The 16,419-nt window shown below is 39.1% G+C and overlaps 1 protein-coding gene across 3 annotated transcripts in view; it reads left to right on the top strand.

Annotated features, from left to right (window-relative positions):
- Window positions 1–15,176, top strand: part of LOC136619984 (potassium channel subfamily T member 2) — a 591,696-nt gene extending 576,520 nt beyond the window's left edge. For all 3 annotated transcript variants that reach the window (XM_066594713.1, XM_066594712.1, XM_066594711.1), the window contains 2 exons: window positions 5,729–5,813; window positions 14,812–15,176. In XM_066594713.1, the coding sequence (XP_066450810.1) occupies window positions 5,729–5,813; window positions 14,812–14,923 (197 nt within the window). In that variant the 3' untranslated portion in view covers window positions 14,924–15,176. The remainder of the gene's footprint in view (window positions 1–5,728; window positions 5,814–14,811) is intronic.
- The last annotated feature ends 1,243 nt before the right edge of the window (window positions 15,177–16,419 follow it).

The following is a 16,419-nucleotide window of genomic DNA, read 5'->3' as shown; positions in this document are numbered from 1 at the left end:
TAGCACACAGTTTAAATCTCAATAGTAAATCATATACTCCAGACTGTAGCATTCGAAATTCATACTCAGTTCATTCATTCTATCATATTTAAATAAAAAACACAATTTAATAACAAGTTAGAAAATAAAATTAAAACAACTATAATTTAATAAACCATGCAGCCCTCATAGAAACACACCTAATACAATATAATGTGACAAACTATAGTAGTGTTGACATTATACTGCAACCACCAGTCTTCATAAAGTGTCTCCAGGTTCTTACAAGACAATCACCCACAACAAGTTTGCACACCTATGGAGTTCCTTCATTAACAGAAAGTTACTTCCAGAGAAACACCCATCATTTAAAAAATCATATAAATGTTGCAGCGGTTCTGGACTTGCTGCTTTGCTGATAGTCTGGTGCTGGTTTTGGATGTGTTTCTACATTTTCTGGCTCAGTGGGGGTGGTATTAGGTGTGACATGCTTTGTTGCACTTGTGGGTATTCTAGGGCTATTTAACCTGGCCTGATACTGAACTAAACTGCAGTTGATTGTCAGTCTGTTTGACTGAGCTAGCATTCAGAGTTCTTGTTCTGTAGCGTTCACTTACCTGCACCTCAAGCTAAGTATTGCGCTTGTTTTCATTTCTAGTTTTGGTTTTCTTGTATTTTTTTTTTTACCACGTAGGTTCAACTAGGGGCCGAGGCATGCGGTCAGGGCTGCCCTTATCGGGGCAATCACCATACGGTCAGGCAGGGTCCTTCCCTTTGGTTATATAGGGACAGTGTTTCCCATATTTTGGTTCTTTCCCTTCTTTTATTTGATCATTTGCATTTGTGGGAGAGCTGCAGGTGACAGATCCAGTGCGTCCTTTTTGGACGTAACAAACTTTCTCATTGTTCATATGCTGAACTCCATCACTTACCACCTCTTTAAGACTGCAGCATCTTGTCATTCTTTAATTTGTACCTTTTTTAATGCCAGAATTCTGGTATAAGAGCCATCATAAATTTCCCCCAAAGTGCCACAGAAAAATACAATAATAAATGTTCTCTTTATACTAATAAATGATGATAGCAAAGAAGTGTTAGGCCGGTCTCACATGACACATTACAAAGAAAGAACATTCGTATATCCACTCAGAAATAAAATCACAGCATGTTCTATTTTTGTACGGATTCAATGGAAGCCGTCTGACCCACAGCCCATCTGCAATTAACTTTGCGGATAGACCCCGGGTAACTACGTCATCGCCTAGCAACAGTGCTAGAAATACAAATTATTATTATTTTTTTTAAATCTCTACTGTGCATGAGCAACGGAGAGTGTCGGCAGTCAGGGCCGGATTTCGCAGTGGCCTCTCGCATGCAGAATCCGATCTGTCCATGTGAGACCGGCCTTATGATTATTCTACTTACAATCTCCACTACAGATGGAAAATAAAATGGTGAATTGGATTTAAGTTATACAAGCTGGAGTGTATAAAGATATAGAAAGGTAAATGAGACAATAGATATATAAACATGAAAGTGAAAAAAAAAAACCTAAAAAGGGAACAAAGAACAAAGAATGCAATGTACACCCCCTATTTGATAATTAGTCAAAGAAGTTTCCCAATTATCCAGATTTGCCATGATTTATGGAATTTTTGCATTGCATGCTATTGTATAGGCAACTAGAAGAATGAAATACCTTTTAGATTTCTAGTTTTTGTTTCTTTAAGAAGTATTTTGTCTTTGATAGCAGTTTGTTGCAGGATGGAAAGGATTAAGGAAGTTATATGTTTGTCCTATGAAAGGAATGTATAATAAGGAATGTCCAAAGGTCTTGGACAGTGTGTATTCCTTTCTTTCTCAAATTTTCTAAGTTGAGGTTGGGAATGTGGTTCTCCAAGAATATTATAGGGCCCTAGTTTAGTGATAAGTTTATATTTTTTTGAACTTGAAATGATGAAATGTCTCCAAGTGATGTTTGAAACATAAATGGAGGTTAGGAGGTTCAATATTAGAAAATAATAGAAAAACCTGTGTGAGGTTTTTTTCAACCCTCTAAATGTTTTGAAGAGCAGCATGAGCTTGGGAGAGAAAAAAAAAAGTTTTAGGTAAAGTAATGCATGGTTACTTATATTTTTAAAAGGAAAGGTGTAAAGTTAAGATAGTATAACTGGTTGGTTAAGAATAAAAAAAAAAGTTAATTTCTAGGTAGTTACGGTAATTGCTGTCTTTTGCCGGTCTAGATGGTATTCAATTTGAAGAATATATAAAGAGAGTAGAGGAATAGGAACAAGAACAAGTGTAGTTGGGATTTTGTTTTGCTTACTTTATAGTAGTATATTTCGCTAAACTTGATGAGGGCTGTGAAGGTTGTTTCCATGGATTGGACTGGAATGATGTTTACCTGGATAATATCAGCAAAGATGGCTATTTTGTGATTGTTTGACCAATTTGTCACTTTTTGAGGTGCAGGGCTACCCACCGAACTATTGTGACGTCATTAATAGGTTGCTGGTCTGCATGGTGGACTACATGTATCAGAAGGTCTGCCACTTTGTATCTACTATGTATGGGAGTATACACCAAGCAGCCACGCCCTCTATATTAAGAGGCTGTGTGAGTGGCTGTTTCATCGGTGTCCCTCACAGGTGTAATTAGGTCCCTCATTTGGTAGTTTGCTACCTGCATGTTGAGAGGATGCAGCTATCTGCCCTTCTTAGTCAGTAAGTATATGGCGATTTTTGTGATTATTTTAGTTTTTATATTTCCCCTTCTGTGACATATCTTTCTGGCTGGAATACGTTGGTGGCTGCATAGACACCTATGGGAGCCTATGATAGCTGCTGGAGAAGGGAGGTGAGTGGCAGTTTAGCAGCATGACTGCTAAACTCCCACCCCTTCCCTCCTCCTCTCCGCCACTTGCCGGCTGTTTGCAATGGGAGTGGTGGGATGAGGGTGGAGCTAGCTGCTAAGCTCCCCTCCCATTGCTGGCTGTCGACAAGGGTGGAAAGGGGGCAGCAGCTTAGCCCACTAGCTCCTGTCCCGCCCTGCCCTATTCTATTGCTTGCCAATAGAGACGGCGAGGGGGAAGGAAGGTGGAGACAGCTTAGCAGAGCTAAACAGTCTTCCCCCCCCCGGCCAATGGCATTGCAGGCTCACCGTATATGCGCCAGGCCCAGGCCGTCCGAACAGGCGCACAAGCGTTTGCTTTTTCTGCACCCGTTCACGTGTTTTTACGGTGCCAGCAGGCAAACATAAATGCTGACTCCCGTGTAAAAGAGCCGTTAATGTTATGAAGACTTTATCCCAGAATATGATTTTGTCTTGGAGAGCAGAAAGAACAGTCACGTTCAGTAAAATGTTGTATGTGCAAAATGCAATATAAAGAATTGTTCTGCAAGATGTTATGAAGGAACAAGCATAAAAAAATAATAAAATAAATGGTGTTTTATAAAAATGCTCTAGAGAGCTGTGAGAGTCTACTGGCTCATTATGAGCAGTGACAAAGGACATCATTTTCCTCTCAATACGTGTAACTCTGTCAGCAACTTCATTAATAGTAGTTTGGAATGGCAGTATGATCTTTGTAAAATCTTTATGGAGAGAACTCCTGAGAGCTAATGGTATCTCTTTTAGGCCTTAGTCACACGGGCGTTTTCTCCCGCAATTTGCGGATCGCATGATGGATGCGCATCCGCAAATCGCGTGACCGGGCCGAAAAATCGCCCGAAAAAACTGCTCCTAGCCGTGTTTCAATAGAAACGGGCCGGAGCTGTCCAGCGCATTGAATTCAATGGAGCCGGCAATACAGCCGGCTCCATTGAAAGCAATGCGCTGCGGGCGATCTCACGATGAATTGTCGGGAAGGGCTTAAATATATAAGCCCTTCCCTGCAATTAATCCAGAAATGTGTAAAAAAAATATATATATATACTCACCTTGTCCCGGCAGCTGAGCCAATCAGAGGCAGCACTCACTCACCCATTCATGAATTCATGAATGGGTGTGACTGAGAGCTGCCTCTGATTGGTCAGGCTGTGACCAATCAGAGGCAGCTCATTCAGCAGGCGGGGATTTTAAATCCCCGGCTGCTGAATACTACAGAGAGCAGTTCAGGAGAACTGCCGGCGGCCGCGGCTGAACTCCGTCTGCCGGGACAAGGTGAGTATATATATATATATATATATATATATATAATTTTTTTTTTTTTTTACACAGTTCTGGATGAATTGCAGGGAAGAGCTTATATATTTAAGCCCTTCCCGACAATTCATCCTGCGCTCACCGGCAGCCCATTGCTTTCAATGGAGCCGGCTGTATTGCCGGCTCCATTGAATTCAATGGGCAAACATCGTTCTTCTCTGCCACAGCTGTTACAGCTGTGGCAGAGAAGAATGATTTGTCTTCTATATGTTCTCAATGGGGTCGGCGCTGCTGCCGCCGGCCCCATTGAGCGCATATAGAGAAGAGAACAGGAATCGCAGATCGCAGATAGGTGCGATCTGCGATTTCTGTTCTATAATTTATCGGACGAGCGCATAAAAAGCTCTCATGTGTCCGATACCATTGCAAAGCAATGGTTTTATAAAATCGCCAGGAGCATTGCGCAAATCGCGCGAAAAAACGCCCGTCTGACTGAGGCCTTAGTGTATTTACTGAGACTTTCTCATCTGAGATTTAAAATTTGTTGTTTCTGGGGTAGTTAAAAAGTGTTAATTGAATTTGCTTGTAAATCATCCAGCTTCTCTGGAATCTGTTTCTGCTTAGCAGGGTCAATGAAGGGAGAGGGAGTCCCTTGTGTGAGAGTAGCTGAGCAGGAGAAAGAAGTTCTTGAACTCTGTTCCAGCTTTGATTTATCATTGCAGGGGGCGTTATTAGACCTATAGATGATGGAAAAGGAGCAGAGTGCCACTCTACTGGTACCTTTATGTTCTGAGTATCTCCTCTTGGAACGCTGGTGAGGGAAACTTGTCTGAGGGAGTAGGTAGCTTCAGTAAGAGCTTTGTGGGAGTCTGTAGGAGGTATCTGAAGTGGCATTGAAGATCTGGTGCTATCTTGTGAGCGGATGTGCTCTGCGGCAGGAGAAAGCTGATCCAGTTTCTAAACTGACACCTTTACTGGTTCTGCCCTTCCCATGTTGGGTGGTGTTAGTCACAGAGTTCCGGTGCTGCATTTCCAAAAATGCTGGCAGGATGTTTTTCAGTGAATTAGGCGAGGCTGAGACAGAAATCCTAGTACATGCGGCTATTAGTCTTAACAGCCAGACCATACCCTCTATTTGTAAGCTTTTGACAAATATTCATTGTAATGCATCCAAGGGTGAGTGCCTTGTAAGACACATGAGGTTATTCTTCTGTTTTATTGGAGTCTTGGGGCAATTTTCCGGTGCAGATGTTGAAGATAGGCTGTTCTTGGCCTGAAACCGTTCGCAGCACATTCTCTTTCCTATCACAAGCTACTGCAGATGGACTATCAGTCTCGACTATCTGATAATCTGACATCCATTCTTCCTGGAATTTTACTGTATATAATAAATTATGTTTTGTCACTGTCCCATTTTGTTGTAGAGCTCTTGTTCTTTTTCAGAAGTAAAGGGCTAAAATCTTTCATGCAGTCATTGCAGCTTTTAATGTATTTTTATGGTTTTTTTATGGTTTATCTTCATTACTTTAAAGTAATGTTTGTCCATGATAGATAGTGAAATCAGAATATTTCTGGGACTAATCTTGCCTCTTATTTTGTTCTCTAGATGAAATGAATGATCATCAGAACACCCTGTCCTACATCCTCATCAATCCTTCCCCAGACACAAGACTGGAACTGAATGATGTTGTGTAAGTCAAGAAAGGAGAACTCAGAAATCTCATCCGCTTTATTTTCTGTTATTCATGCAACACTTCATTCAGTGCTACACAGGTTCCTGCACTATTTCTTTGTGGGTTTTAATGTTTCCTGGATCACGGAGAAGAGCGCAATACTATCTTTAGTGTTTGTTAGGAATCAGCATTGCACATCGGATAGGTTAATTGTCACTTAATTGTCTTTTAATAATCATTGTTTGTTATCAGCCATAAGATAAATAACAAAAGAGTAACATAATATATTACATTGACATGTGCATTAATATAAAAAAAGGACAAATGGATCATTGAGAAGGCAGATATGAGCTACAGCAAAGATAAAGTAGATGAGAATTGTCCTGGAATAAAAACATGGCTGCTGTCTTCCAAAAACAGCACCACATCTGTCTAAAGGTTCATTTACATGCAAAGATAATAATCTGTCAAAAGACAGAAAGATTGAAAGATTTGGTGATCCATTTGCATAAAGTGTTAATGGCCATTAACACTTTATCATCATCTTTGCATGTAAAAGAACCTCTAGGAGTTGTTTGCAGAGCCCAGCATGTGTTTCATCACACCCAGCTGTTCAAACAGCTACATTGTTCTTCTCACAGCTGCTGGCAGATTGTATGGTTCTCCTCATGGTAAGTATAGACATGCTGCGAGGAGAACATCCTGCAGTCTATTGAAAGATGAGTGAAATACATTCAAATGAATTGTATTTGCTTAAGTGAACTGAAATCCATCATTCAAACAAAAAGTGCACGATGCCCGCGTTTACATGTAAGGATTATTGTTCATTTTCGGCCATTTGGATGAATTATGAGTAATAATCATTGCATGTAAAAGGGCCTTAAGAGTTGTGTCTGGTATCAGATATTAGCTCTATTGAAGTGAATGTTATTTAGCTATGTTTTTGGAAAAAAGTAACCATGTTTTTCTAATACTGGACAGCGCATTTAGGGCTCCGTCAGATGAGCAGAAATTCACACATTTTTCCGTGCGGAAAAAAATGCAATGCAATGCGTGTGCGGGAAAAAATTTGCATGACCACGTCCATTACCACCCTCTGTCTTTGGTAAGTGCAGATTTTTACCCACACATGCGGTGTGTTTTTTCCCGCACGGAAAAACATGCGTATATCCGCTCATCTGACTGAGCCCTTAAGGAAGTGCAGCCTTCTTAGCTCCTGGATTAGCTCTGTGTAGACATATAATTTCATGATCTGTGTTTCCTCTTTATATGTGGTTAGCCTATGTACTGTTTTTAATATAGAAGGTCTTCTAGTCTGTCTTTCATATGAATAGTAGTATAGTAATGTATATACTGAAACCTTGTGTTCCATATACAGTGTACTGTAGGTAAAAGTTCCTCAGCCATTTAAAGGGGTTTTCAAGGCATTTACTACTGATGATCAATCCTCAGAATAGGACATCAATAGTTGTTCAATGGGAATCCCCGCCAGTCAGCTGATTCTCTAGCCTGCTGTTAGTACATCAATGGTCAGTGACGCTAGTGTAATAAATGGCCTTGTTCCCATTGAAATCAATGGAAGTAATTTCTTCTCTTACACTTCAGGCTCCTTTTTGCTGTCAGAGCTGAAAGTGTAATAGAGGGCATCACTCCCATTGATTTTAGTGGAAATGAAGCCATATATTACACTTCCAGCTCTAAACACTGATGTGGACTTCCAACCCGGTTGCATTGACAGTGGGCATAATCAATACCAAATACTAAAAAAAGTTTTGCCCTCTACCTTAATCCTGCTATGTGTTGTCCTGGCTCCAGCAAGGTTTCCTCCATTAACTCAGTTCCACCGCCAAGACCCAAGCTGAAACGAACAAAAGGAGACATACTTTCCAAGGAAAGACAGGATACTGACGTTCAATGTAGGAACATGACAGGAACATGCCTCACTTTATTCAATTTGTGCAATTACATCTTCCAGTAAAAAACAGACAAGGACGTGTTTCTGCTCCTACTGGAGCCTTAGTCACCATAATCAATACTAGCATATTTGTGTTTTCTGTGATGTAGCTGAAAAAAAGTTATAATAAAATCTATGTTGCCTCCAGCCACCAAAACAGGGAGCAAACTCCACACAAATAAGCATTGCATGGTCACCTATGCATTTGAATGAATACCATGTAATATTGCTTTTCCTATTCCAGGCCCAATGCAGTGAAAATGTGCAGCTGCTCGGTGCTTTCCCCGTAATGGGTTTCAACAACCAGCGATCAGCTGATTTCCAGGGTGGCTTGTTTTAGTTATAGTCTTATCCGGGTCATAAATTCCCTTTAATGACATCCTCTAGTTGGGACAATCTTGTTTTTGCATGCAACGCACACTATAGGGCAGATGTATCAATGCATAAAACAACTTTGAAAAACATGGCATTCGGATTCCTACACATAGTTTAGATTGAGCACCAGTATTAATAAAACTCCCCCAATGTCTGTGGTCATTGGTAACACTGTGCAACACAAGATAAGCAGATAGGCGGCTTATAGTAACTTTAGTGTGCTAAATTCAAATATGACATCCGCATTTTCTGCCGTGTAAGGTTTTCCAATTATAGTGAATAATGTAATCCAATTGCCGTTGTTTTGTATTTTTGGAAATATGCCTATACAATTACTCCAGTAGGCTCGCCATTAACCTCGCTTAATAAAAATAATAACAAAAGTGATTGCGCAACTATTCTGCAATCACTGTTACACACCGGGTGCTGACTGAACACTATAAGGGTAGGTTTATCTAACATATAAGGTATGTTTCCACATGGTGTAAACACTGCGAATCATCCACTAGTAAGTTGTAATTAAGGAACTGTGTTTTTACAGGTCATTGGTTAGACTATATAAAAGAATCAAAATCGTAAAACAAAAATACATGTTTGGTATCACTGCGTCCGTAAAACTCCAATGAATCAAAGTAATGCATTATTTACCTCACATGGTGAATGTCATCCGAAAAAAAAATTAAGAACGCCAGAAATGTGCTTTTTTTGGTCATTCTGTCTCCAAAAAAATGCAATACAAAGTGGTCAAAATGTTGTATGTATTCCAAAATGATACTGACAAAAACTACAGGACATCCTGCAAGAAATGAGCCCTTTCACAACTATGTGGACAGATAAATAAAAAAGCTATTACGCGCAGAAGATGGCAACAGAAAATAATTTAAATAAATTAAGTGGTATAGAAAAAAAACTACATAAGTTTGGTATCGTAGTAATGATATTGACCCATAGAATAAAGTGATCATGTCATTTTTGCTGCAGTTTGTGGGCCATAGAAACAAGATGCACCAACAGATGGTTTTGTTTTTGTTTCATTTTACTCCACTTAGAACTTTTTAAAAGTTTTTCAGTACATTATATGGTACATTAAATAGTACCATCGAAAAACACAACTTGTCCTGCAAGGAACAAGCCCTCATACAGCGACGTCAATGGATAAATAAAGGACAAAAAAAGCTTGGTCAATAAGGGGTAAAATAACTTGAAAATGAGACGTGCTGTTATTATTCAGTTTTACCAGTGTAATCAGCAAGTTTTAATTTTGTAGAAACATATCAATTACTTTCGTTTATGAAAAATTTTCAAAAATTTTTTTGCACAGCGTAATCAACAAATGGAGAATTTCTGATGCAAACTCCTGGGAGGCTCATGGGAGTCCTACTGGGTAATCATGTAATTGTCATGACCATCCCAAACCTCATTTTGATCTAGTAAAACATGACAATGGCATTCAAGCCCGTGAAACCAGCAATTTACAGGTAGCATTCCTGCTAGGTAAGGATGCTACCGCACTGTTTTTTTTTTCACTATACCTTTATATAATAAAATCAAAACTCTCCATAATGCGGCAAGCAATATTCCTGCCTACATGCTTCAGTACAAGGTTTAAAAGCATCGTAGATGGATGATAACCTGTTTGTTATTTTTCAATGTAAATGGGTAGCAAGGTCATCATTTACTGCTAATTCAGAGTACGCTGACAGTTATTTCCTGAACGGTGAAGAGTTTTCTCAGGACTGAGTTAGCAAAGCAAGTATTTAAACACTTCTACAAAGTGCAGTTCTCTAGCGGCTGTTAAAAAAGCACTTATTCAGCATGGCTGAACATTTCAAGCCAGAGTGAATTAAAAGCCATTAAAATGTAAAGTGGAAAGCGAGGTCGGCTCCTAACTATGTGACACCTTCATATTTTTAATAGCTGTTTCACAAATTGCAATATGCTTAAATTCTCCATGTTTGATAGTCCAGTGGTTATAGGAAAACTATATCTGCAGTTCTGACATAGAGAACTTTATTCAATATGATACTTAACTTCACGTTCCTGCACATTTGTACAATAATTTATAGCACAGAAGAGAGGATTTAATTTGGTTATTACTCAATTTCTGTCAATTCTAGTTAAAGAAAAATCTCTGGTGTCCTGTAGTCCTATGTAGCATCACAGTTAATACAGGGTGATCATTCTCAGAGTTCAGATCCTGACACTAAGTACTTGGCGGCCCAGAAATATAGGGAGTGGGTGCCTTCTTCTCTGGGTTGCTAACTTGATGTTTTTTGTTTTTTCTTGAACACTTATCCAAAGTGCAGGAGGTAATATTTTTTTACATAAAAGTGGAAAACAATAATGAATCATTAAAATTATATAGGGTAATATACATTGATATGCCAAAAATCATAGGGCAGGAACTAATATCATGTAGAACCCCCTCAGCCTGGCAAAGTGCAGCAATGTGAAATTGCATCGATTCTACAAGTGCATGGAAGATGTCTGAAGGGATTTTGAACCATGCCATCTGGATAGTTACCCCAATTTCAATGCTATTTGTGAAGGATCTTGGGTGCCAAGGAACCTCTTCACCACATCCCTTGATTGGGCTCATGTCCGGCCAACTTGCAGGTCTCACCATTCATAGGAACTCTCCAGAGTACTTCTTGAACCAATTCTGCACAACCTGGACCCTGATGGCATGGTGCATTATCCTGTTGGAATATCCAATCATTATAGGCTACGTGAAGTCTATGAAGAGATGGAGATAGTTACCAAGCAGTGAAATGTAGTGGGAAGTAGTCAATGATGTGCTTAGGCTGACCAATAGACTCAACCCATGACATGAGAAAACACCACACAGCAGTATGCAGCAACCACCAGCTTATACAGTACCTTGTTAACATTGTAGTCCATGGCTCCATGGGGTCTGTGCCACACATGAACACCACCATTAGTCTAAAACAATTGTTACTGTTGCTCATCAGACTTTGCCACATGTTTCCTCTAGGGTCCAGTTAGCAACCTCACAAGTCCAGGTGAAGCACTGCATCCAACGTTGTGGTATTAACAGCAAAATTCTGGTGGGCCTTCAGTTCTCATATCCCATAGAAGCTAAAGAACACTGGACTGACCCGTGGGATATGTGTTTGGGGCAATGAATGTGGATGGAATTTCGGCCAAAGTCACTTGTTTGTTTACATGGACAATTCTAGCCAGTCGCCATTGGTAGTGGTCATTAAACATCTGTATATGGTCACTACCTTGTTCACTGGGGGTTTAATGCCTTCTATGACATATTCTTGGTACAGAAATGACACTATGGATAGAACAAAAAAAAGGTTTGGTACAGTGTTAGCTAGTAGAGCAAAATGTAATTGTTCTCAGTAAGAAAAATCAAGTAATCTTGTAGATATGATGCATTTTAATGACTAACAAAAATACATAAAACATGATGTTATAGCAAGCTTTCGGACCTCCCAGGTCATGTATTTCTGTTAGCCAATAAAAAGTATCATATCTACAAGATTACTTGGTTTCTCTTACTAAGAACAATCACTATGGATAGAGGAACGTTAAATGATTGCACTGCTTCTGAAACGGAATGTCCCATCCATCTGGCACCACTATCATGCCTTGTTCAAACTCCGAAAATTCACATCACCTTTCCATGACCATGTTGGCCAGTGTTCAAACTCATTCACAAGATAAATCTCACAACTTATACAAGTGTAGGCTCTCCCAAGCTGAGGTAACGCTATTTCATTATCCGTTTACATACTGCTAGCCCGTGATTCTGGGCATGTGAGTGTAAAATTAGTATATGTGTCTATCAGACTAGTAAAAAGAACTCATTAACATCACCTACAACAATAACTATAATATGGTAAGAATAACCTCTATTAACTCCTCCAGGTTAAAAAAATAAATTACGGAACGGAAGCATTTACTTCTTTATGGATATTGGATAAAAATCCCCTATTTTAACTTAGTATGCAAGAATTTTAGATTTTCACTCGAGGTTACTGACTTTATAGCGCTATAGAAATTGTAGTTTGAATGACTGGAGATTAGCTTTACATAAATGTATTAATGATGGTAAGCTGGAAGCAGTATCATTACGTTCACAATTAAATGAACAATGGGTGGCTGAGGATGTATTCATCTTTATGCATTCAAGTTATTCCTTACGCCTATTTCATACGCCTTCCATTCATCCTAATGCCTTATCAATTGTCTTTGTAAATACTATAACCTAACAAAATGAATTAGGGGAAGACAGGAACTGCTACAAACTAGGCGTTCAAAAACTACACTGCAAGAAAGTTTTTGATTAATGAGCTGCTTAGATTGTAAGTACGGTTTACTCAATATCAATTTTTAAATGCCCCCTTATGTGCCCACTGTTAGTTGTGGTTGATGTGCCGATATATGCTCTCCTTGTCTGGGCTTCTGTATCCAGAACGTCTGTGTGCTAAGTATCAATGTTCAAACTTGGTGGTGTTGTAGAGGTGGGCTGAAGAGGAAAGGAATTACAGGGAGGAGATCTGAGGAGCTAGTGGCACTTGGTGAGGTTCAATTGTGAGTGATATGGATCTCCTGGTGGTGCATTAAGGGGTGAATCCATGAGATAATGGGCTTTTCTCTAGAAGCACCATTGATTTCTGTCTGCTTACAGTGTGAAGAACTAACTGAATTCCTGAGACCATGCATTACTCACAATAAAATAAAGCAGTGAATTTATTAAGATCAGTGCTTCGAGATGCACCTGATGTATCAAGAGGTACAGGTTTCTTAAAGATGTTATCCAACCTTTTAAAATTGATGGCCCTCAGGATGGGTCATCAATTTTTGATTGGCGGGAGTCTGCTACTATCAGTAGGGGTCCAATGCTTGAGATCCCTGATTCTCAGCTGATAAAGCGGCTGTTGCACACTTGAGAGTGATCATGTCTGTATTCCAGAATGCCATATAATTTATACTGTCTTTTATGAGTACTACTATGAGTCCCATTGCAGTGAATGTGGTAAGCCTGTAGTACTCAGAATGCCCATTATAAATAATAGGTTCATGCTCAGATGTAGATGTGGGGGCTGTGGTGCTTATAGCCCCTTCAATCAGCTGATGGCAGGGATCCCAAGCATTGAATCCCTTCTGATAAGATATTGATAGCACAATATGAGTATAGGCTTTCAATTTTAAAAGTTTGAATAACCCCTTTAATATATTTGCCATATTTTGGGTCTTCCATGTGCCGCAATATGAAATCTATGCCAGCTATGACCTGGAGTACTTTTGTGTATAGTTTTCGACAGTTTCTGTTAGAAATTATAAAATTATAGTAAATCTTTTGGGCAGCATGTGGTCCTTCCCTTCAAGCTAAGCCCTTCCCACTTACAGATAAATGTGATGTGCATGCTGCATTAGCGTACTACTCTGCTAATGAGTCGCGCTAAGCCACTCATCTTGAATGACCGCACCAGCACTATGCAATTAGCGATCTGTGTTACAGAGATAGTGTGGCAAACTTCTAGGTACATCTATATTGTAAAAGTGGCAAGAGTTGAGTAAAAAGAAAAAAAATCACTAATTTTTGTGCAAAACATTTGTGTGCCAAATTTGAAACTTTTGTTCCACCAGAAAACTGGCTCAAGTCATTCAGCTCTCCCCCATGGACCTGAGTTGTGCTTATTTAATGCACATTAAGCTTCCCTTAGTGAAAGGTGATATAGAGGAGTGGTAATACTAAATCTCTAAATCTGCAAAAGTGAAATTTGTAAAGTTATGATGAACTGCCTTACTAGGAGCGTAGCTAAAGGCACATGGGCCCAGGTGCAAATGTTTATCTTGAAGGGGGGGGGGGGCAAATTCTCTTTGCCCCTTAATGCAGAGATGTAACTTTAAGCTCCTGGGCCTCAATGTAAAACCTGTAAAAGGGTTCCCAACTATAATGCATTATTCATAGTACTGGGCTCCCTATATGCAGAAGAGAGGCCTTATGGACCCCCTAAGGCTCCTGGGCCTGGGTGCAACTGCATCCCCTATAGTTACACCAGTGTGACCACAAAATCCTGTGTGCTCTACTCATTTCTTGTGAACTTTAAATACTAAATTTCATACAGCTTTTTATTATAGGTAACCATCTTGCAAACAGTGACCATTGAAGGGACACAGACCGTAAATTGCTTTGGGTAGTTGCACCGACTCATGAGCATGAAGCAATGTCTGGGTTAATCAGTGCTGTATTCTGTGTGGTGGCAGATATCTCCATAGTGATAGGCACAGTGGAAGGAGCACAATGAGAATGAGATGTTCATAGTGTACATCCAGGTGGGATGTATAATGAATGATTCCTTAGGCTCCTTGGATTTTTAACCACCTCACATTATTGTAGAGCATATCTGTTTGTATTATTGGAGCACTTATGTTTGTGTTTGTTTAGGGAGGAGAATATCTGAAGTGATATCTCAAGTTTTCAATCAAAACTTTCAAATAATTATATAGCATATTTCATTTGCTTCCTAACAGAAACGAATTAGCCATAAGCTAGACAAGAAAACCTGATTTAAGCTAGACAAGAAAACCTGATTTGACCTAGACATGGTTTTCATCTCTGGAAAGCAAATGAATCAGGTTTAGTTTGTTTTCTATGCCAATGCATTCTAAATATGAGAAAAAAATGTTTATTTTTGTCATTTTCAGCTACCTGATCAGACCAGATCCACTGTCATATGTTCCAGCCAATGCATCGAGCCGGAAAAGCAGCTTTTGCAACACAACCGGGCAAGACTCAAGGGATGACACGCAGCTTTGATATTTCATCAGCTTCAGTGATTTAAGAACTGATTTGTGACGGTAACATCATTCAGCCATGAAAAAAAGTAAATCTATTGCTGGGAGGTGCAAGTCAACACCTGTCCGTTACTATATAACCTTGACTGTAAATTTTGTTATTGCTAATGTCTGTAAGCCGTTGTATCAGTGTTATTTCTTTGCCGCTGTATTTTCTGACATAGGATTAACAGGCCGGAAAGGTCTGGAACTTCAGGTAGGATATTCAGACTGAAACAGACATTTTTATATTAGCTGCAGGTGTCTTGTACTGGAACTGAATGTTCTCATAAGTGTCTTATAGCTTCTTAATGTGACATTGTTTTGTATTTTTGTCTAAGAGTTGAATGTCATCTTCGAGAGATATTAGATTATATTAAAGCACATCCCTGCCTTGACTAAGATTTTATAAACTACTTTTACAATACCGGTAATATTCCTGAGAATTTACTAATAAGTATTTTATGTGAAATCCCTAATAAGTAATCTAAGTTTGTGTTCAAGCCCCTACTAACACTTATATGTCAATTCTGTTTTTTATAGACAGTGCCAATATTTGCAAATATGTATTTGACTTTTAACCCCAACAATGCCCCATATTTACAATTGCCACTATTTTATGAGATTGGTAACACAATTTGGACTTTTTTGTTTGTTTGTCTCATTTTCTATGATGTTTATGTTGCAATTTATTAAAGGTAACTATTATAAACTCTATAGAATTTGTGGTGTGTATAAGTTGTCAACTCACCCAACCTTGCTATTCCACTCCTCCGATTGCACAGAAGCAGATAATCACTGCTAGGAAATAGAAGAAAAATAGAAGTTTCCCAGCAGCTTGGGTGGTATAATAGGAATTCTTTATTTCAACTTTACAGTAGAACCATGGATGAAAAAACCTCAGCTTGAGTATTTTAAGCTCCTACATGTTTCGAGCAGAAGCATAATATGAGATGAAACATGTAGGTGTTTAAAATACTCTTGCTGGTTTTTTTATCCATATTGTTACTGTAGGGGAAATAAAGAAATTCTTTTATACTGTACGAGTTTCTAGAAAACCTAGTTTTCCTCTATACAAGTTACACAGATACATGACATAACTGATTTATTGGTAATGTCATCTGGTAATTCTGATCACCGTCCACATACAGAAAATAGATAGGAAGTCTTAGGCAGCTCTCACCCAGCCTATTTTTTACCACAATTAGCACGGTGTTTCAAATGCCACGCTAATCACAATACAACACTTTCAATAATTTCAATAGATCTTTGCAGACTAGAGCTTGGAAATTTGCTGTCTGCCCTATTTTTATGCATTTTAGCACTTTCTAACACACTTTATCACCAATCACAATGATGGGGTGCTTTAAAAATGCTGTCAAATGCTTTACAATGCCTTCAAAAATGGCACTCAGAAATTGTGGTAAAATGCTGTGATTTCAGATGCAGCGTTTTGTGAACATGTGTGAGAGCAGCCTT

This window comes from Eleutherodactylus coqui, chromosome 3, assembly GCF_035609145.1.
Source record: "Eleutherodactylus coqui strain aEleCoq1 chromosome 3, aEleCoq1.hap1, whole genome shotgun sequence".
NCBI lineage: Eukaryota > Metazoa > Chordata > Amphibia > Anura > Eleutherodactylidae > Eleutherodactylus > Eleutherodactylus coqui.
This window is presented reverse-complemented; position numbering and strand designations above follow the sequence as displayed.